General features: G+C 44.0%; 1 protein-coding gene across 2 annotated transcripts in view; it reads left to right on the top strand.

Moving 5' to 3' along the window:
- The first annotated feature begins 2,682 nt into the window (after positions 1–2,682).
- The window catches only part of pde11a (phosphodiesterase 11a), a 39,086-nt gene continuing 19,709 nt past the window's right edge, over positions 2,683–22,059 (top strand). Inside the window, exons 1-9 of one of the 2 annotated variants that reach the window (XM_077002860.1) lie at positions 2,683–3,906; positions 4,896–5,054; positions 14,067–14,156; positions 14,816–14,956; positions 15,108–15,172; positions 17,549–17,681; positions 17,802–17,877; positions 20,710–20,777; positions 20,907–20,999. In XM_077002860.1, the coding sequence (XP_076858975.1) occupies positions 3,124–3,906; positions 4,896–5,054; positions 14,067–14,156; positions 14,816–14,956; positions 15,108–15,172; positions 17,549–17,681; positions 17,802–17,877; positions 20,710–20,777; positions 20,907–20,999 (1,608 nt within the window). In that variant the 5' untranslated portion in view covers positions 2,683–3,123. The remainder of the gene's footprint in view (positions 3,907–4,895; positions 5,055–14,066; positions 14,157–14,815; positions 14,957–15,107; positions 15,173–17,548; positions 17,682–17,801; positions 17,878–20,709; positions 20,778–20,906; positions 21,000–22,059) is intronic. The other variant, XM_077002859.1, reaches the window with a different exon arrangement.

Here is a 22,059-nt window from a genome sequence, read left to right as displayed (position 1 = left end):
CTTTTGCCTTTTTTTTTTTTTTACAAAGATTTGGGATTTTAAAGGATTTTATCGTGCACTGGTCTGTGGATGTATAATAAATATCAAAAGTTAAACACCTTTCTGATCTACTCATTTCAACTGACTGTGAAAACTGCTTTTTCAAAGAAAATCCTTATTCATCGGCGTATAACTTTTTTTTTACTGTAACGCAAATAGTTACTTTCTCTGGTAACGAGATACTTTTATTATAGAGTAATTCAGTTACTAACTCAGTTACTTTTTTGAACAAGTAGTGAGTAACTATAACTAATTACTTTTTTAAAGTAACGTTCCCAACACTGGCATTAACACGTCACTGTCATTCGTGTTAAAAGCCATGATGATATTTGAAAATTAGTTTGGATTTGAATTTACATTTTGCTGTTAGGAATTAAAGCAGCAAGCATAATAAGCAAAAACATTTAAACACAGTGGTGTTTCATCTGCAAAGACATGGAGTAACATAATGGTTTGGCAAACATACTCATATTTAAGCAAGTATCTGAAGAATCTCAAGAGTGTAACTTTGTTGGACCACTGAAATATACACTTCCTCTCAAATACAAAGCTGGTTCATACCCAGTAGGGCCAATCCAGTGCTTTTGACTGATGTATACATGTTCAAAACAATTTAAAGAGTATGTGCCATGCATGATGATAAAGCATGTTTTCTTTTCTTTTTTAGACAGAGGAACAGATACAGAGGAACACTTTGCAAGTGTGCACACAGACTAATATCCATCAGATTCCTTATAATTTGTGAGATAGCAAAACTAATAGATTTCCTCATCAAACAAAGCAAAGAACAAAATCCTCTGTGTGTGTGTGTGTGTGTGTGTGTGTGTGTGTGTGTGTGTGTGTGTGTGTGTGTGTGTGTGTGTGTGTGTGTGTGTGTTTTGCTGTCCCAGCTGGTCTTTTTTTCCTTAGCTGTTTCCAGGACTGCACTCTTCTGGATGGAGATATCAGATGTTGTTCCTGGGATATCCCAGTTTGGGGATTACAACCCCTAGTGTTCTAGTTACCTTTAGGGATCACTGTTGCCTACACCTTCCATATCTTCTTCTCTCAGCCATTATAAGTAGTGGTTATAACCATTCAGCAGTGAAAGGTTTAATGTGGTTCTGTATTAAAACCATTGAAGCATCTTCCCCCAAGACATCAGATTTCATAATAACCAGTTGTTGTCCAGCACTCATCCCCTACTTAATAAACAGTAGTTTGTTCCCCTTCACACAATGATGTATGATTCATAAGGATTCAAAAACTCATAATCTGTTCAGAAAAGGTTAGCTCTGAAAGGTCAAAGCAGATTTAAACTTGTACAATTTTCAGTTACAAAGTTGGTTTGAGACAGTCTAAGATTTTTTTTTTTTTGCTGTGGGAAACAACATTTATCATAAAAAAATCACATTTGTATGGGCTGATACACATCTGCCATAGGTGCTATGTTGTCAACTGTTATTGCAGTGGAGAATTGGTGCTGTTTACAGAGGATGCCACACAGAGGAATCCAACCTGTGAGGTCTCTTTGCTTGTAAGAGAGGCTCAGGGAAGACTTCTCACAGAAGACAATAAATCCAAAGGTAACACATTGTGACATTATAAGACAAGGGGGTTGAAGAAATGTCATCATTTTTGCTGGCTGTAGTCATGCGCTAGATTTATGTAATCCTGCTGATGCTCAGGTATCACTGGGACAAAGAGATTTGTATGGTTTACTTGTAAAGCCCGAAGGAATACATTCCAGGAAGAAAGATTATATTTTTAAAAAGAATAACTGCAAGAATCCAGTGGCCTACATGAAGGCCATCTGCCTCTTAGATGCCATATTAAAATCAGTGAAAGTTTTCATTGCAGGTTTCCTGCCAGAGCACATACTACAAAATTCTTCAAATGCATAAAATGATACTTCAGAACAAAACTGTTTTGCCATCTTTACACTTAGGTCATAAGTTCACACTTCTGTTTTTGAGTGAAACAGGATGCTGTCACGTAAATTAATTGACACCTCAATGTGTGTTTTGAAGGAGCATTTTCTGTTACAACGTAAGTTCTATATATAAAGTTCTGCATTTAGATGTAAGTAAATACACTTGATTCAAATATATATATATATATTTACATTATGGACAAAACTTCAATATCTGCCATTACCACTAGATGTCGCCAGTCCTTGACACTGTCATATAGCATACTAAACGAAGATCATCTATTTGTAATATTTGCAAATGTTCAGTCAGAGGGGTTTCCCAACGTTTGTCAACACCCTTTTATTTATTTATTTACAGTAATATAAGGACCATTTTATTGCTCACACTGAAGGAAAGCCATAAAATCTAATATATCCATCAATGAAGCAGTTAACCTAGTTGCTGAATATCATACATTTGCTCTGTCTTAAATATGGCCATGGTTTTTAACAAAACGTAGTCCTAGATTTAGCTCTGAGAAATGTTAGTGCATAATACGGAGAAACACACGTGAAGAAGAGCTAGATGTTACTGATTATGTCAGGTTGCATCGCTTTACAAAAAAAAACGATTGCCATACGGTCCTTATATGGAGCATGTAGAAGAAAAACGTTCTTCTGATCGTATCATTGCTCTGAGGGCATTTTCGCGGCATTAAAAAGGGAAGAGGCTGCGCGAACATGACGGGGTGGGACGTAAAGGGGGGAGACATCCATCCAACGTCACCGGTGAACCTACGAGACGCAGCTCGCAGCTCGTCCGTTCGTCGCCGTTACCGATGCGGCGCGGCGCTCCTTAAAAATGTGGAGCAACCTGAAGTTCCGTGAGAGAATTTACTCTCCGTTACGTCCGGTCAAATATCATGGCATCGGGAAGGAGCCAGCGGAGTGTTTGACACTGTGTGTAGCTGTTTGGGGGAAAGAAGTGAACATGGATTTCGTACAAGAGCGATTTTGACCAAACCGAGCGCTGAAGTTCCGTGGGGTTACATTAGCTACTTCTCACCGAAAACGGACCGTTTGAAGTTTATGGGCATCTCAGCAACATTTCTTACTTTGATTAACCTATAGCACTGGAGATTCCTACAATCCACAATCAGTCGTTTTATTTTTGTTCATTGAGGACCGTAAACATGGCAGTGTCTAATATGGTATTTTCTGATGTTGAAACTTTTCTCGATAACCACCCTGAATTATTTGAGGACTATCTAAATAGAAAAGGGAAACACAGCATGGTCGAGAAATGGCTCAAAAGCCACCAAGCAGGTAAAAATCCTGTGAATTACACCGCAGAGCCGGAGAAGTCTAACGTTTGTAAGGACAGCTGGGCGAGTAAAGGCGATGGTCTGCAAAGACGGGCATCGCAGAAAGAACTGCGCAAAACTTTCGCCAGATCTAAAGCCATCAATGCCAACAGGACTTATGACGAGCAGGTGAACTCCAGGGCTCAGGAGCCGCTGAGCAGCATGAGGAGACGCGCGTTGCTGAGGAAGGCCAGCTCGTTGCCCCCAACGACGGCGCACATCCTTTCAGCGCTACTCGAGTCCCGCGTCAACATCCCACAGTACCCATCCACCGCCGTCGACTTTAAATATTACCTCAAGGAGCACAACGAACGGGAGTTCTTCCTGGAATTGGTCAAAGACATTTCCAACGACTTGGATTTAACGAGCCTGAGCTACAAGATTCTAGTATTTGTGTGCATCATGGTCGATGCTGATCGCTGCTCCTTGTTCTTGGTGGAGGGAACAGCGAATAAAAAGACCCTAGTTTCCAAATTCTTCGATGTTCACGCCGGAACCGCAATTTTGCCATCTCTCAGCAACTCCGATGAAGTCCAGGTGCCTTGGGGGAAAGGAATAATAGGTTATGTTGCTGAACACGGAGAGACCGTTAACATCCCCGACGCGTATCAGGTGCGAAAGAGCGCAGCTTGGAGAAAGAAGTCTGAAGTTCTCACACCGGCCTGTCAAATTCCACTTTGATTGGCAATAATGCAAAGCTTTTAATTTTAGTCGTTTACTGTTTCCTAAGGCTGATCATTCATTATCTCTCCGAAACCAATCGAGGTGGGCAGTATTGATCACTGAATTGATTAGCTACCCCCGGGTCTAAAAATTGCACTCTTTTTTAGTGTATGTCCCGTGCACTGCAATTCTAAGTCTATTTCCAAACGTGCATCAATAGTTTACAGACGTCCTAAATGAAATAATTTTGAACGTATTAAGAGTCATTACTGACTTGGTGTTTAAAATAGCTGTTGAAGCAAATGCGAATAAATACGCGTACAAAACATGCAATTGATGTTCAGAAGAAACATCAACACAGTCTCACAGTCAGAAAACATTATTTATTTTCAATGTTTAGAGTCTTTCAAAGAACTTTAACAATGAAACATCTGTTCTTACAAATGAATCAATGGAACTGTGATCTATAGCCTATAGATAAGTTGAGAAATAGAGTAACAATAACGTCAAATAACTGAATAACACCAATCACTCACATCCGTAAACATGAAAATGTTTATGGAATTTAGACCCTCTGTTACTTTGGAATGATTTAGCAGCACACAAATCCCCTAAGCCAAACTGAACTTTAGCATGAATTGCTTCACACACAGTGTGAGGCGTACAAATTTTAAGGAGTCTTTAAAATCATTCCAAAGGATATTTTATATAAAATCAGGACCATCATCTTTATATTTTAAATCTTATGCTCAACATTAGACCTTATGATCAACATTATCCGGATCGCTTCTGGGCCAATACTCCAAGTGCTGTCATGTGGTGTGTGAAAGCACCACTAATGAAATGATGCCCAAGTCAGACACAATGGGGCGTGTGTGCTGCGGTGTAGTAACATGCCATGATATGTGTCCCCCCCCCCCCCCCCACCCCATTCATAGGACCACCGTTTCAGCGACGAGATAGACAAGTTGACAGGCTATAAGACCAAGTCCCTGCTTTGCATGCCCATCCGGAACAGTGACGGGGCCATCATAGGAGTCGCACAGGCCATCAACAAGAGTCCCAACGGAGCCCTTTTCACTGAGGATGATGAGAAGGTAATGTCTCTCGCCCCAGATTGAGAGAACTCCACACACAATTTCGCTAAAACTGCAGGTTTGTGTGCATATCTCTTATATAGCTATAAACCAACAGCAGTGGTTTAAGCTATTCATTTAAAATGTGATGTACATTATCATTGTTTAACTGGATAACATGGTCCAAGCAGCTTGGGTTATCACTGTGTCTTTGCCACTTGGACGTTTGTCTCGAAATGTGACATAAAAGCGATGGGCCCAGCCAGCCAGGGACGATGCCGTGGCGTTATGTCCTGTGTTGGGTGTAGCCATCCACACATCTTTCACGGGCAGAGTATACAGGACTGTCAATGCTAAACACACTTAGCTTGAAAGCTGTCACAGTCATTTGGTGCTATAAAAAATGCAGGTTGGTGCGCATCAGCGTCAGCTCTGGTTTCATCGAACAGGACAGCACTTTTCTCGCCCCCAGGGCAGAAGGCCATGGCTTCATCCTCACTGCTGCTAAAATGTTTTAGGAAAGGGTGACTGCTCGTGCAATGTGTCATGTGCTGAGAGTTAACATGTGTGGGCCAGGCTAATTGCTTTCCGTATGATTTACCTTTGAAACAATGAACCCGCAGCATCTTGGAACCCCACCTGCAACCCTTTCATTACAATGGAGAAAATCGGACCCACACTCACAATCAGCCACAATCAGCCTTTGAATAAGTATAGGAGGTGTGGTTAGTGCGTGGAGAGACTGCCTTTTCATGCAGATGTCAGAGTCCTCTCTGAGCGCGGTGTGTAAAAGCGCGCGCTGTGGTGTGTGTACACATGTTGCTCTGACAGGAGTGCGGCTAGAAGAGAGGTTGCTCTAATGATCACAGACGCTACAGCACAGAGGTGCTTGTTTTGACTGGAGACAGTGACAGCTTAAGGCTGCTATTTTGAACACAGTTGAAGCCTAGTTGTTGGATTCTTTATTTCAGAGTGGTTTATAGTTTGAAAAAGGCTTAAAGTGTACTCTGAAACATTGTTGTAGATCTAAATGGAAATGTAAATAGAAATCATGCTAAAACATTCTTAAACGTTTCCACCTTAAATGTGAAAAGGCCAGACAAATGCAGAAATCCTGTTTAAACTAGATTTTTTGGTCTATTAAAGTATTTAATTTTAATTCTAACTTTATATTACGTATTTTAATCCAATCCAGGATATTGGATATAAGTTGGATATAATTCGGCTGGGTTACAGAACTGTGCTTATAGCAGTACCAACATTAGTCAAAACAGGTGCCAATGAAGTAATCCCTCAGGACATGCCTGTAGTTATGAGGCCGCAGGGTTGGCTAAATTAGACTGTCTGGGAAGATCTTCAAAAGACAAATAGTAATGATGGTAAATAATCAATCAATCAGTCAACAACAAAAATACAATACCCTGTTAAATATGAAATTACAGTTATTAAAATAGTGGAACTGACTTAAAATACCAGAGATGAATTTGCCTTGTCCATTTAGTGGAGCCTTTCTTCAAGAAGATGAGAGGAAGCTACAGGAAAGACGAGTTGGTCTCATAAAGGTTTATTATGATTTTGGGTACATTTCAGGTCTAAGGAGGATTAGTATGATTTACAGCCCTACCTAGTTACTGCAGATCCTCTTGCTCTGTGTCTCCCCGGGAGCAAGACAACATCTTTTAGCCCAGGCCAATACCAGCTATTGAATGCATTAAATCAAACAGACACTTCAGGCAACGGTAAGCAGAAGCCCAGCACCCTGCTGTTGTTGCTGCATTAAGACCTGTGAGGTAATTAGATATTAATTGTACTGTAGGCACTCTGAAAGGACAAGGGTTGTATTTCTAACTAGACCAAAGATGCTGAACTAGACAGATTTATCTGGGGGGGGTGGGGGGGGGGGGTGGTAGGCAGAGGCCAAGAAAGGAAGAGTAGAACTAGTGATCCGCACTTTATTGAATTTCCATGCAATATTTACTCATATTTTACTTTATCCAGTTTACATGTGTATAGTTGCAACACTGATCACATGTTGCAAACAGTAAAGATCGGGCTATTGCATACTTTCTGGTTTGTTCTCCTTATTATTTTATTTTCCTATATCTGTCTATCTCTCTCTCTCTCTCACTCTCTCTCTCTCCCTCACACACACACACACACACACACACACACACACACACACACACACACACACACACACACACACACACACACACACACACACACACACACACACAATCAATATCTCACACCATCACTTACAGAAACCTTGTTGTATAGTCCCTAATTGCCACCCAGGATTATTCGCTGAGAGCAAGGTGAGAGAGGAAGAGGAGGGAGGAGGAGGAAGAGAAAGAGCGAGGCTTTTTTGGAGGGAGGAGGAGAGAGCGAACATGGAGGGGCGAGCTCTCAGGAGCAGAGCGGGAGCTGAGAAAGTGAGGCAGGGAAGGCGGCAGAAGGGAGGAGATGTGGAGAGTGGGCAGGCAAGGCGACGCTTGAGAATAGGCCCGGGTGCGTCCACCGATCTCACACATACAATACTCATCGCCATATATGTGTCACAATTTGATATATCACGATGAATGACAATATTACGAAGGTACCGCATCCGTATTGGCTGAACGAGGGCATGCGGTTAAAATACACAAGAGAAGTCAAATAAACACACGGATGAATAAATGAAACATCAGTGCAAGAACTCTGAGTATCGAGTATCAAAATTGTGAAATGAAACATGGCGGTATTGTCACTGTTGGCGGCGTGAGCCGAGTGAGAGGCGGCAGAGGCAGCGACAGACAGAGGAGGAGATGAGTGGAAGTTTGTAGAGTCTGGGTTTGAGAGACTGCAAAGGCAGGGTATCAGAGGAGCGGTAAGTGCTAACCATCAGCTTAAAGGCCCGGACTTTCCAGCAGGACAGCTGGAAAATGGCTTCGTCTTCGACTCAAGAGGACACGCTCTAATGTGAACTCCGCTTCCTGAGGCCGCTGCTGCTGTTTCACCCCAGGCATTGAGGGGGTCGTAGTGAAGCTCTGAGCCCAGCGCAGTGAGAGCTTTGATGCTGCGAACAGGGACGAAGACCATTAGCGTTGTTAGCTCAGTCAGGAAACAGCATTCAGCTAGTAAATGTATTAGCTAAAAGTGACTGGCTACATAACTGGCAAGTCAGACAGTGAGGGTCTCCAGAACCTTAAAGTTAAGAATAAAAGACACAAGTATGCTTGTGTGTGTGTGTGTGTGTGTGTGTGTGTGTGTGTGTGTGTGTGTGTGTGTGTGTAGCATGGCACTGATCATCTTGTCAGAGCTTGCAAAAGTTTAATGAGCACTTCTATTATTTGGCACAGTAGGTCGTTTAATCCCCAGCACAGGCTAACACCATCACTGACACACAGAGACACACATACAAGCCCTTACACTTATTGGGCTAGGAAACACACACACACACACAGACTTATATAATTGAATGTACCTAGGGAGATGCACGTAAATGCTACAGTGTTTAAGTGTTGAATGGATGTGTAGATGAGGTAGACGGGGACAAGCACGCAGACATTTGCCTAAATACCTACAGTTATCATCCTGAACATGTGAGCACGGAGATCAGCCTCAACCAGCTCATAAAGAATAGAACAGAAACAATTCCAAGCATTAGAAATGACAAACAACAGTTTTTCCGTGTAGTAGAGTGTAATCCAGGCCATATCTGTGTGTGTTTGTGTGTGTGTGTGTTTGTGTGTGTGTGTTGGAGGTAGTTTCGTGATGCAGCGGCGTGCGTCTGTGTTTTTGCATGCGGCTCACTGTGTATTAACACTAACAGCAGTTTAATGGTCACCTGGCTCACGACTTAATTATTAATGGGATTCAATCTAACTGAGAGATAAATAAAAATAAGAGAGAGAGAGAGAGAGAGATGAGTTAAGAATAGATAACTAAAGAGAGAGGCAGAGAAAGAGTGTGAGTGTGAACAGAAGACAGAACTAAAACAAAGAATGCAGCTTTTGTTCCATATGGACAATTTTAAAGCCTTCCGAAATTTCACTGTGGACACAACGTGTTGAGTGGTGTCACGTCACCAAATCTATGCGTGTCCCCACCCCCGTGGATGACTCAGACACGTGAGAAGTGTTCTTTCCTTCAATTCATATAGCGAGCGTAAGGCTTCACTTGCTCACTAAACTGTAGCCACACTACACATGTGAAAGCAGTTAACACAGATGAAAGGTTGGGAGTGGCCAGAGGGGCCCGCCCTACCTCGGGGGTGTGGCTACACGTGGCCGGAGGGGCCCGCCGTGCCTCGTGGGGGGGGGGGGGGGGGGGTCTACACGTTTGTCATGTTCATGCTCACCTGGAGAGCCATGGTGTGCATGCAGCTAGGCTGGCGAGTGATACCCCAGCCTGGGTTGCGCCATGCCACTCTGAATCAGATTTCAGGGTCAGAGGGTCAGACTCTGAATTCCCTTCAGGGTCAGAGGGCAGGTGTGAATGGAACTGTGAATGTTTTAGCACTGAATTCGAACATGATCGTATTCTGGATTAACCTGGATTAGCCTGGATTAACGGGATAGTACAGGTTGGTTTGAGAAGTGCAGTTCTGCTTAATATGTCTTCACCTTTTGTAACCAAATAGCTATGACCTGTTTATAGCTCAAATGGAGATGCACTTTTACTATTTTACTTTATACTATTTTAATTTACTTATAAAACATCCTTCCAACGACTTCTTGCAATAAGCAGAATTTTAAGTAATGAGCCCAGGTACATTCAAGTAAATGCTTACAAGGACAGATTTTAATGTAATTACGGCAGTCCCCTGATGGAGGCCCGTGATCAGTGTAATATGCTGCATGTCACTCCCAGCAGGGTTGTGGCATTCGGCGGCTATTTAGTACTGAATGCCATGACTCTGCTGGAAGGCACGAGGCTAAAAGTACCCTAGACACATCCATCACAGCAGCTAAACGCACGCTGTACAGTATATTACAGAAAAATACAACCTACCCAGCGTCAGAGACTGATGGAACATGATGGAACAAAAAGCAGTATTTTCCAGACAGAGAAAGACAGTCTTTGTCTGAAAAGTTTTTAAACACTCTAAATGTCTCACAATCGTATAGTTTTAAAGAATCCTCCAGTACTTTGTAATATAATCCGTTCTAATCAATCACGTCTGTAGAGTAAGGTTGACCCTGGACAACAATTTAAGTGTTTTCTCTGTACTTAACAGTGTAAAGATCCCATAGACTCCAAACCCACTAGTAATGGAAGCCTGAATACAGAAAGGCAGGAGCCTGTTAATATTGGGCTCTTAGAACCAATTGCGTCTTACATATAGCATGGTCTTATTAGTACAATATTTAAGTGATCAAGACAATTCTTTATGTATATTTAGTAAATTGTCACAATATGATACAATAACCCAGAATACACTAGACATACAACATAACTAATTTTTCTGAGGTTTAAATAGCTGTAGTGTATAAAATGATCTGCTTTCTGCTGTTAGTGTACTTCTGAGTCACTAACCATGAAGAGTGTGAATTATCAATATAACTGCAAAGTTATTGATTTATATTGTATTACTCTTTCAGTCAGACATCCCTGAACCCAAGGAGAGCACTCCTTCCCAGTGTTTACTGTGTTCGCGTGATTGGTCTTGTTCCTGTTGACGTAAGGTTGAGTGTTAAGAAGCTGTTGAAATTATGTGGTCTGGGCCTCCAGCCCAGAGAGTGACCCTATAGTGCTGATTATAGTAATTAGTGCCAATCAGTGCACCTTGGTTGCTGATGATCGTTATGCCTGGTGTGTAACCTTTAGGTTGTTTTAGTTTGACTTTCCTTTGACTTTATGCTTTTCCGATGTGGCAAAACCAGGGATGAACGTGGCATTTCAAAGTGTCTGAGGACACATTTACATATATAGTCACAGCTATAGTTTGACCAACAAAGTAAGTTGGTAAGAGTGGTTAGTGCGCCTGAAGCAACCTTGGACTGGGTGGTGCGGGAGAGAGGTGTGGCACTCCCATCGTGTTTGCGCTCGTGTGTTTGCACTGCTTCTCGGGTGGTGCTGGCGTGTGGGTGGAGTGTATCTGCCCGACTGGGAGAGCTACCCCTCTGGCCTCGGACAGGTGGTCCACAGCAGGAGCAAGCATATGTTTGTGGTCTGAACGTCAGTATAAAATGGCCCTGGGCTCCTCTTATAAAGAACAATGAAAGACAGCAGAGCAGGAACATGATCATCTCTCTCTCTCTCTCTCTCTCTCTCTCTCTCTCTCTCTCTCTCTCTCTCTCTCTATCTATCTCTCCTCTGCTTGAGTTGAAAACACATCAAGGATAATGCAAAAAAATATTTTTTTGTGTCTTTGCTGTTATGTTCAGAGCATGATACAATGTTTCCACCTTGGCTGCAATCTGGTCGGATGAATCTAAAAATCAGTCATAGGTACAAAAGTTGCCAGTTCTTACAGAAATGATATAGCCTACTGTAAGGTGCTTGTATTGTTCTGCTTATGCCAGTGGTTCTCATCTGATCTCATTTGTACATGATTCATTTTTTTGCATGGCTATGCATCATGGGAACAGTGGAAAAATCTGGACTGTTTCCACTATTGTGGCCATTTGCTGATGTTGTTCTGGGTGGTCATGGCCTCAGCAGCGAAAACCCCTCAGTTCCTGCGAGAGGGCTAATGAGGCAGAGGCGTGGTCTGAGGCGGAGGAAGTGGAGCTCACTCTCTGGACATTGATTAAGTGTAGCCTTGGTCTAAATTATACTGTCAATAGGAAACTACTAATGAAAATCATTTTTAAGTTAGACCGAGGCTTAACCTGACTGCTCTCTGGACTCAGAGGTTCAGGACGTTAAGAATGTGTATCAAACATCAACATTCTGGTGGCGTCCTTATAAAGTGCCTGTAAAAATCAGCCCGAGTCGAACCGCAACCCACGGAGCGTGCCGGAGAGCCACGCCCACCTTTCATTAACCGCGGGGCTGAAAGGACAGGGAATGATGTTGGGGGAATCTGTCAATGAAGCCCTCCCCCTGCCTGGGGTCACCTCGCTGTGTTATTGACCCATCCTTTAGCCCTGTGTCAACACAGCCCTTCCCCTGGTGCGAGTCCTTGCTCCTGACGCAGCCCGGGGTGTTGGGCGGAAGGATGTAATCCGATTAGACCAGGCTGAGATCGTGGGCGAGCTTCCGCATACATAAATGGACAAATCTTGACTGAGTTTCCTCCGGTCTGGGTGCATAACATAACTAACGTTGACAGAGAGGCGCATCACCTGACGCTAATTCCCAGATTCCCAGAGTGCGGTAAGAGCACAGAGCAGCTGTAGTGGAGTTAGATGAGGCAGATGGCTGTTAAAGGTGAATGGAGAAGCAGGTGAAAGATGATAGAATTAGTTTTTTGTGTTTGGTCACTGGTCATTTCAAGTAAGGTCGAACTTCCTAAATTGGTTGAAACGACAAGCATTCAGTACTATTTTTTCATTCGCTGCTACCTTTGTGTATTTATCTGTGGTAGCTTTCAATCCACAGCCCAGGCAAAATACAATTCAGTGTGAGGACATGTTTGCTCTCTCATTGCTTTGATGTATGTGTCCAGTGTTTAGGATGTACTGTGTATTGTTTAGTGCACTGTTTGGAGAGAAAGACACTTTTGCCTTGCTGCAGACGGTCGTAGAATTTTTAAAACTACATTGATGTTGGTTCATTTGAGCACTACCCAGGGTGATGTTGGTATGTTTGAGCACTACCCAGGGTGATGTTGGTTCGTTTGAGCATTACCCAGGGTGATGTTGGTATGTTTGAGCACTACCCAGGGTGATGTTGGTTCGTTTGAGCACTACCCAGGGTGATGTTGGTTCGTTTGAGCATTACCCAGGGCGATGTTGGTTCGTTTGAGCATTACCCAGGGTGATATTGGTTCGTTTGAGCATTACCCAGGGTGATGTTGAATAATTTGAGTGCTATATCCCCTCCAACTCAGGTGGGCTGCCTTTCTGTTTATTAACCTTAATCTTATTTCTGATGCTGTCAGGGCAAGAAGCTCTTTTCCGTCTAAAGATTTAAGAATAGACTTATTTCTCTCACACACACATACACAAATACACAGTAGATATGATGACAGGCAATTATAATTTTCCCTGCCGCTTGCACGCACTGATTTGTGTGTGTGTGTGTGTGTGTGCATGTGAGTGTGCATGACCTCCTAAAGACTAGAGGACTATTGACGCATTTTGTGAATGGGCTGTTAAAAAAGAGGCTAAGTGAGAGAATGAGAGTGGCTAAACTTAGAAGCTAAATAGAGATGAAATAGTATGCATGTGGATATATGTGTGTGTGTGAGAGAGAGAGAAATATATTTAAAGAGAGAGAGACAGGGAGGGAGAAGGTGAGGGTTAAACTCCGTGAGCTTGTGAACTAAGCTCTCTAGTCCTTTTGACCTTTTGCTCACAGTATTTGTGCGAACACTCCGACACCTGCCCCCACCCACCCCCACGTGTCTTTCGTCTTTGTTCTTTACCTTCTCCTCTCCTGCGCAAGTCTCACGCTCTCTGTTCCTTTGTTCCTTCTCCAAAACATCTTATCAAGGCGAAGCCTGCAAAGCAGACTTTTTTGAACACCTCATAAAAATGGGTTGAATCGGTGAAAGAGTCAGATCTGGGCTGAAGGCTCTGTACGCTAATAGAAACATGAGAAAAAGGAAATGTTTGCCGTATCGACGAATCAGCTGCGGCCGCTGAAGCAAAAGGCCATGTTTCATAATACTCAATCAATACCTCATTGAAGGGGTTATTCCATGGCAAGGTATGATTGATTATTCAAAACGCACACGCTGAACATATATTCCACACTTGCTCAATAACACCGATATACATCATAAAATTAACGAATGTGATATGAACACGGACCACGATCCTGTTCACTTTTGATCACTTTTCATCTCTGTAGTGCATAATGCCTACCCATGAGGTGGGCGGGGCCTGTCCTTTGCCAGGTCTGACGTGTCCAGTGCTGAGAAGACCTTCTCTTTTGCAGGTGTTACAGATGTACCTGCCTTTCTGCGGCATCGCCATATCCAACGCACAGCTCTTCGCTGCCTCCAGGAAGGAGTATGACAGGAGCAGGGTAAGAGGCCACCGAGCAGTCAGACCACGCCACACGCTCTGGTGAAATGGTGTCCAAAGCGTGCGAGGGGTGATGAGGGGATACCATGGCTCGAATCTACCATCTCGTTATAATCCCAGTGTAGCTCCGCGCCCACTGCTGACAGCAGAGCGCTGTGTGTGTGTGTGTGTGTATTGATCTACAGTTGCACACATACTCTTCTAATGCTTAGGCAGTCTTTAATTAGGGGTTAGTGTGTGTTGTGTGTTCATGTATGTGTATGGGCACGTTGCAGGAGTTCAGTGCTATAAATCAGACCTCTGGCATGTTACGAGTCTGTGACATTTTACATGTTGATCGCAGATGAGAGAAACTTGTTGATGAAAGTTTTATTACTACTGTGGTATTGCAGATGTTTCAGAAGGTTTATAAATAATAATATTAATGACACATTTAGTTGGACGGCAGTTGTAGAAATCAACCTAAAAATGCTTTCTTTATTAATGATCTTTTTTAGCAATGATCTGCAATGATCTCAGTGGACCTTGGTGTGGCATCCACTGTCTTAACAAATGATTTCTAGGTGTAAGCAAAAACTACATCCATTCAGCCCACTAAGGTTGCAGTGATGCACGAGTGCTTTTGACCGCCGGTAAACCTGTGAGCACGTTTGTGTGCAGGCACTGCTGGAGGTGGTGAATGACTTGTTTGAGGAACAGACGGACCTGGAGAAGATTGTGAGAAAGATTATGCACCGAGCTCAAACCCTGCTCAAGTGTGAACGCTGCTCTGTACAGCTTCTGGAAGACATCGAGTCTCCGGTCATCATCATCTCCTCTCTCTCCTCCTGTTTGCTCTCTTCTCTCTCTCTCTCCTCTCTACTACTGTCTTCTCTCTCCTCTCCCTCTCCTGTCTGTTAATAACATTCACTGTTCGCTTTTCAAAGATGCTGAAACTCTTTGCCCACGGCAGGTCGTGAAGTTCACCAAATCCTTTGAGCTGCTGTCACCAAAGTGCAGTGCGGACACAGAGAACAGGTAACACACACACCCGCACATGCACACACACACGCGCACACACACACGCGCACACACACACACACACACACACACACACACACACACACACACACACACACCTGCCTGCAGTATCCCCACAAAGGGTCGTACAATGTTTGTTTGCTTTGTGCCCATAACCCAGCAGCATCCAGCACTTCCATTCCCTCCTTCTACCCTCACTCTCCAGCTCTATTACCCGCTCAGCTGGAGCCATTTGCACCAAAACGGCAGGCGCAATATGAGCAGGTGGTGTCCATAAGTGTTGTTGTTAGAGCTGCTCTTCATGGCTAACTGCATGTAACTGGATACTCTTTTAATATAGTCTGATCACAAAAGGGGAGGGAGGGAGAGAGGAAGGGAAAGGGAGAGAGAGAGAGAGAGAGAGAGGGGGGGGGGATTTCGGCTACTGTAGACTAGGTTACAGAAATGCTACATTGCATTTCTCCTGTTGTCTCAGTACTTAGACAATAACCTTGTCAACAAAGCATGACGGAACAGAATTCAGACGGCCGCGTTTGCAAGTGCAGATTTGTTCACCGCTGATTAGTCCACTATCACTGCTGATAAACATTTTAGAGCTAGACATTACGAGGTCTTTAAACATTTCTTATCGAAGTCGTTGCGTTGCGCCGTGTCGATGGGGACTGCGCATCGCCGGTGTGATTGATGAGTCTCCGGTGGTTATGCACCACGAGCTCAGGGTTTCCCCGGTGTCAGCTTCTGCTCACGCCCTCGTTTCTGCACTGCACAGGATCCTCGTGGTCTCTCTACTCAGCACTTAACCCACCGAACTCCTTACCTCAGCTCCCCGTCCAGCCACCGGCGTCCTGCTGCAAACGCGCAACGCGCTAAACCACCTGCAAAGGCGCACGAGCCGCAAGAACCAGCGACGTTTGGACCGTTAACGACTCACCGGTGCTGCTGAGAACGGCAGAGTACTCTGTCACTCAATGGAGGAGTAGAGCATTTCCATTTTTTGTATGGAGAAATGCCAGTTTCGTCAGTAAATATGACTAACTGTGAATGTGCTGGATTGAGCCGCTAAATGCCGGTGGAGTCATTACGGCAGGGATGCGCCAGTCATCGGAACCAGGCACCAGTCCTCACAGTCTCGTCGCACTACAAACACCTGGCCAATGCTAGAATCAAACTGCCAAATCAAACACGCCGATGGCTAAAGCATATTATGCTAAACGCCTTTCCCAGCACAAGGCTATATGGAAAGATTCCGCAGATTTTCAGAGTGCGAAGGTAAACGTGACGCACGAATTAAGGTCAGAACTACAGTTGCCAGGACCGAGCATATTTTTGGGGTGTCACAGTTTTAAATAATCCAGTTATGTCTGAAGCCGGTTTTTTTTTTTTTGCTAGGCTTCATGGAGAAAACAACAGCCAAGTAAAATTTATGATTTAATGTACAATGTATTAAACCTTAAAAGTCCCCTAAAATTTCAACATGCGAAATATATGTGTGCTTTGCTTCGAGAAGAAACTCCAGAGTTTGAATCTGAAAGTTTACAGCCATTCTACTGTAGGACTGTCAGAACTTATGTGTTTAATTTAGTGAATACTTCAGAGGGTGGGGGTGGTGGTTGCTGGTGTGGGTGGGTCTGAAACCACAGCAAGTGTGTGTGTGTGTGTGTGTGAGAGAGAGAGAGAGAGAGAGAGAGAGAGAGAGAGAGCTGGAAGAAATATCTCCAAGTCTGGACTAAAATCTTACAGTCAGTCTGTTACTGAACCAAAGTGCCATTTATGGTGTTACAGTCACAAGGGTGTGATATAGAAGCGTAAGAGCTTGGAATGATGCAGAACAAGAGTGAGAGAGAGAGAGAGAGAGAGGGGAAAGAGAGAGAGGAAAAAAGGGTAAGAGAAAGAGGAAAAGAGAGGGAGAGAGCGCGCAAAAGAGAGAGAAATGGAGCATAGTAGCTCCCTGCCTTTTTTTTTTTTTTTACACACAGGCAGATAAAACAATCCGAGCGTTAACCTTTCATTACTCCAGCAGGCTTGGGAGAGTCTTATTAAAATGCACAAAGGTTCATTAGAAAGGCAGCGCTGTTGAAATAGGGGCACCATAAACAACAACATGTTTGCACCCGGTCTGGCAGAGGTGCAGTCAGACTGCACTGATCAACTCTGCACCTCATTCAAGTGTATCTGAAGCACATGCTTGAATAAGCACAAAATATGAATGGCGAATAGCATCCTTAAATACGTCCTTAACACCTCAGCTGTGTTTTGGTTATTTCTGTACTGCAAAGCTTCCTGGTGAACAGGTCACTTTCTAACTGCCTTACATGCTTGTTCACCACTGACGTCTGTTGATTTTTCATTGACCTGCCTTCTCTGCCGTTCCAGCTTTAAGGACAGCATGGAGAAGTCCTCATACTCCGACTGGCTGATTAACAACAGCATAGCCGAGCTGGTGGCTTCCACGGGCCTCCCCGTCAACATCAGCGACGCGTACCAGGACCCGCGCTTCGATGCGGAGGTATGCGTAACCCCAGACATGTGGCTCGCTGCGCTGGCCGCATCCTGTGTGCTGTGTGTGAGGGAGGCAGACACCGGGGGGGTAAAGGGGCAGTGTGTGAAACTTCCCTTTTGCCTCTAGGCAGACCAGTTCTCCGGGTTCCACATCCGTTCAGTGTTGTGTGTGCCCATCTGGAACAGCACCCATCAAATCATTGGTAAGTTCACTGATATAAACCACTGATATAAACCCACCTCTGCCCTGTGGTAAGTTCACTGATATAAACCCACCTCTGCCCTGTGGTAAGTTCACTGATATAAACCCACCTCTGCCCTGTGGTAAGTTCACTGATATAAACCCACCTCTGCCCTGTGAATTTCACTACAGTACCATTTTTAACAGTGGAGTGCAAGTTTTTCTAACTTCAGTAACATGTTTTTTTTTTTTTTTTTTTATAATACAGTGTGTGGGTGCATACATGGATTTGATGTGTGTGTGTGTGTGTGTGTGTGTGTGTGTGTGTGTGTGTGTGTGTGTGTGTTACAGTTAAGGTAGAAGGAGAAATTGGATTTAGCCCCTCTCAGATCTGAGAGCTACTGAGAGCTAGATCCTGTCAGCAGGCACCTCCCTAGTCTCAGTTCATGTGTGATTGTTCAAATGTGAGTGTGTGTGTGTGTGTGTGTGTGTGTGTGTGTGTGTGTGTGTGTGTGTGTGTTTTACCTGAAAAATATATATGAGGGCAAAATATTTTGTATGTGTGTTCTGTCAATGTATTTTGTGTGTGTATCTGTGTGTGAAAAGGAGAAAGACTGAGAGCGAGTGTGCTTGTGAAGGTCGTGCAGCATGTGTGGGTGGGTGTGTGTGTGTGTGTGTGTGTGTGTGTGTGTGTGTGTGTGTGTGTGTGTGTGTGTGTGTGTGTGTGTGTGTGTGTGTGTGTGTGTGTGCGTGCGTGCGTGTTCATGTGGGTGGGTGGCTATGTGTGGGTGGATCGACTGGAAGTCATAACTGCACAACAGCAAGGTACAACAGCAGTACAGAGTCAAGGATGTGTTCATTCAAAGGGATGATCTCTCTCTCTCTCTCTCTCTCTCTCTCTCTCTCTCTTTCTCATTCACTCCTCCCACCCCCTTACAGAAAGTTTCACACAAATCCTCGGGATATTTTTTGCTTAAACGTAGGGCAGGGAAAAGTCTGACTCCACACAAACTGTATGAATGCTACAGACATGAGGAATTTCAGCCACAGATGCAGTGGTTTGCCAAAGTCCCTGTTAGCCATAGGCTTGCATTAGAAGAATCTAGGCCATTCTAGTCATGAATACGCTATATTGCCAAAAGTATTCACTCACCTTCCTTGACTCACATATGAGCTTAAGTGACATCCCATTCCTAATCCATAGGGTTCAATATGACGTTGGTACACCCTTTGCAGCTAGAACAGCTTAAACTCTTCTGGAAATGCTGTCCACAAGGTGTAGGAGTGTGTTTATGGGGACTTTTGACCATTCTTCCAGAAGTGTATTTGTGAGGTCACATACTGATGTTGGACGAGAAGGTCTGGCTCTCCCTGGCTCTCCTGGCTCTCCCTGAAGGGCCAGGGCCGTTACAGTGACCCCCCCCCCCCCCACCAAGGCAACCAGAGAACACTGTCACAACTGCCTCCCCACACAACACTGTCGCTGACGAAGCTATAATCCCACGATGACACAAGATATGCATCTTTATCGCAGCACATACACACATGCACACATGCGTGTGAACACACACACACTTCTGACTGTCTGTATCTGCACATAGCTTTTTCTCATTCCTCTGTCTAAGACTTGTTTATCTCTTGCTTGCCCATATATTTGAGCACCATTTGAGTGACTGAGTGCATTTTAACCGTGTTGTCTAATAGTGGCTGTAACTTCCCCTGCTGAATGCTGCAGTTCAATTCCTTTTTATATGGACATATAAATTCTTAATCTTTTCTAATTTGACTGTTATACCTACTAACCTATACAAGTCTGTTCTTTCCTTTCACTATTACCATAGTCATTTATTTACCGTCTTTATACTGCATCTCAGATGTTTTGAGATTTCTCTGTTGAATGATGTGCACACTTTGCGACAAGCTAGAGTGAGAGTTCAGTATACAATGTGAAAGCAGCAAGAGAGGAGTTATATCTCTGAGTGGCAGCTCTATATCTCTATTAGGCAGCTCTGAGAGGCAGCTATCTATATCTCTGAGAGGCAGCTCTCTATATCTCAGAGAGGCAGCTCTATATCTCTCACAGAGGCAGCTCTATATCTCTCAGAGTGGCAGCTCTATATCTCACAGAGGCAGCTCTATATCTCTGAGTGGCAACTCTATATCTCTCACAGAGGCAACTTATATCTCTCAGAGTAGCAGCTCTGCGGCAGTACAATACCAGTGGCTCCCATGCAGCTGCTCTAGATTTTTCCATGGTGTAGTATCTCCATAGCAGTAAGGGACTATCTCTAGAGTGGTGGATCTAGAGTAGTGGCAGATCTGTTCCTCTGAGGTAGTATCTGTAAGGCCATGTCTTTTTGGCAGAAGTTGCAAGGAGGTCTCTCTACCGCAACGGTGTCGTACCTGTAGGAGAGCAAGTGGAGCACTGTATCTCCACAGCAGCTCTGTGCTCTGCTTATGAATAAACATAATGACGGGATGTGTGGGAGGAAGAGTGTGGGGTGGGGGTTGGTCGATAAAAGCACAAACCAGCTTTAATTGCCCACCAGCATTACACTGCTGAGAGAGAGAGGGGGGGGGGGGGAGAAAGAGAGGGGGGTTGACTCCTTTATTGAAACAGATGTAGTGGTTGACTTATTTAAACTACACATGACACCATAATAATAACAATAAATCTTATATGGGCAACAATATGAAGAAGGTGTGAGACAGTCAGGTGCAGGCTGCATGTGTGAGAAAATTAAGTGAGATGTAGGCTACATGTTCTTTGTGTGGGAAACAGTGAGACATAGGCTTCATGTTCTCAGTGTGTGAGACAGTATGTGAGACGCAGGCTGCAAATTCTGTGTTTCAGGTGTAGCTCAGGTTCTGAACAGGCTGGATGGGAAACCATTTGATGATGCAGACCAGAGACTGTTTGAGGTATTACATACATATTGAGTTGGGATGCTTTTCAGATTCGCACTACACACTGTGCAGAGGTATAAATTAATTTTTCACTCTTTCAATGTTCACTGCCTCAGTGTGAGTCTCTCTTTTTGTCTGTTACAGGCATTTGTGATATTTTGTGGGTTGGGGATCAATAACACTATAATGTACGATCAGGTGAAGAAATCTTGGGCCAAGCAGTCTGTCGCACTGGATGTAAGTTTCTCCTGAACAGGCATACACACACACACATACACACACGCACACGCACACATAACCATGTCTGGGTGAGTTATGCAGAATGGGTTTGCTTAATTGGTGAGATGTTGGCCTAGTTTTGTCGGGGCAGGGTTAAGGAGGGGGAGGAGCTTCGTGACTACATGTACGTGAACGTCGGCCATGACTCATAGAGGGCACTTGCCACCCAGAGACTGCCCTAACCCCCCCACCCCCCCTTCTGAGACACTTTCTCTCCTCCATCCTTCCCTCTCTCTCATACGCTCTCCCTGCTCTGCATTCACTTCTCCCTCCTCCCACTCTCCCTTCGCCCCAACATTTCCCCACGCTCTCTGTGCTGGAACTTTTTGTCCTCTTGAGTGTCTCTCATAGACTCGTCACTTCCTTGTCTGCAGGCGCGGGGCGCTCCGTTACACTCTGTGTGGGACTAGTAACGTAACTCCAGAACCTTCACCACTGCTTTGCTTTACTATGATTCGGCCTCTAAGCGACTGGATGCCAGCTTGGGGATTTTTGTTGTTCTTGTTTTGGCTCTGTGTCTGGGACTTGAAGTGAAACAGTGACTGTGAGGTTAAACTGCTGAATGCCAGTTTTCTGTATAGGAATCACAAGCCTTTTTAGGGCTGGAAGAATAATTGGCCAAATCCACGTCATATTTGTTGTACTTTTTGTGCAGTCATTTAGATTTGCAGTTAGAATCGCAGTCAATCAAAGCTGACATTTTCAACTTTGACTCTGTAGCCACTCAAGCCAAAGTGCCAAAGAAGTAAAAGTTTAAACAGCTAAAATCGTGGTAGATTGCACTATATACTGTATTAGTACTTTAATTACTTATCATTACAGATAATTGTTTATCTGCCCTAACATTTAAGTGGAATGTCTGTATGTTATTTAACAAAAGCACATTCTGCGTATTAATGCAAGCTGACCACATAAATCTGTATGTATTTCCTGAACACAGATTTGCTTGCGGGATGGTCAGGCTCTGTGTGTACATATGCGAATTTATGGTTACATCTATAGGCGATAATGGTGTGGA

The sequence above is a fragment of the Brachyhypopomus gauderio genome, chromosome 4, assembly GCF_052324685.1.
Source record: "Brachyhypopomus gauderio isolate BG-103 chromosome 4, BGAUD_0.2, whole genome shotgun sequence".
NCBI classification, from domain to species: domain Eukaryota; kingdom Metazoa; phylum Chordata; class Actinopteri; order Gymnotiformes; family Hypopomidae; genus Brachyhypopomus; species Brachyhypopomus gauderio.
This window is presented reverse-complemented; position numbering and strand designations above follow the sequence as displayed.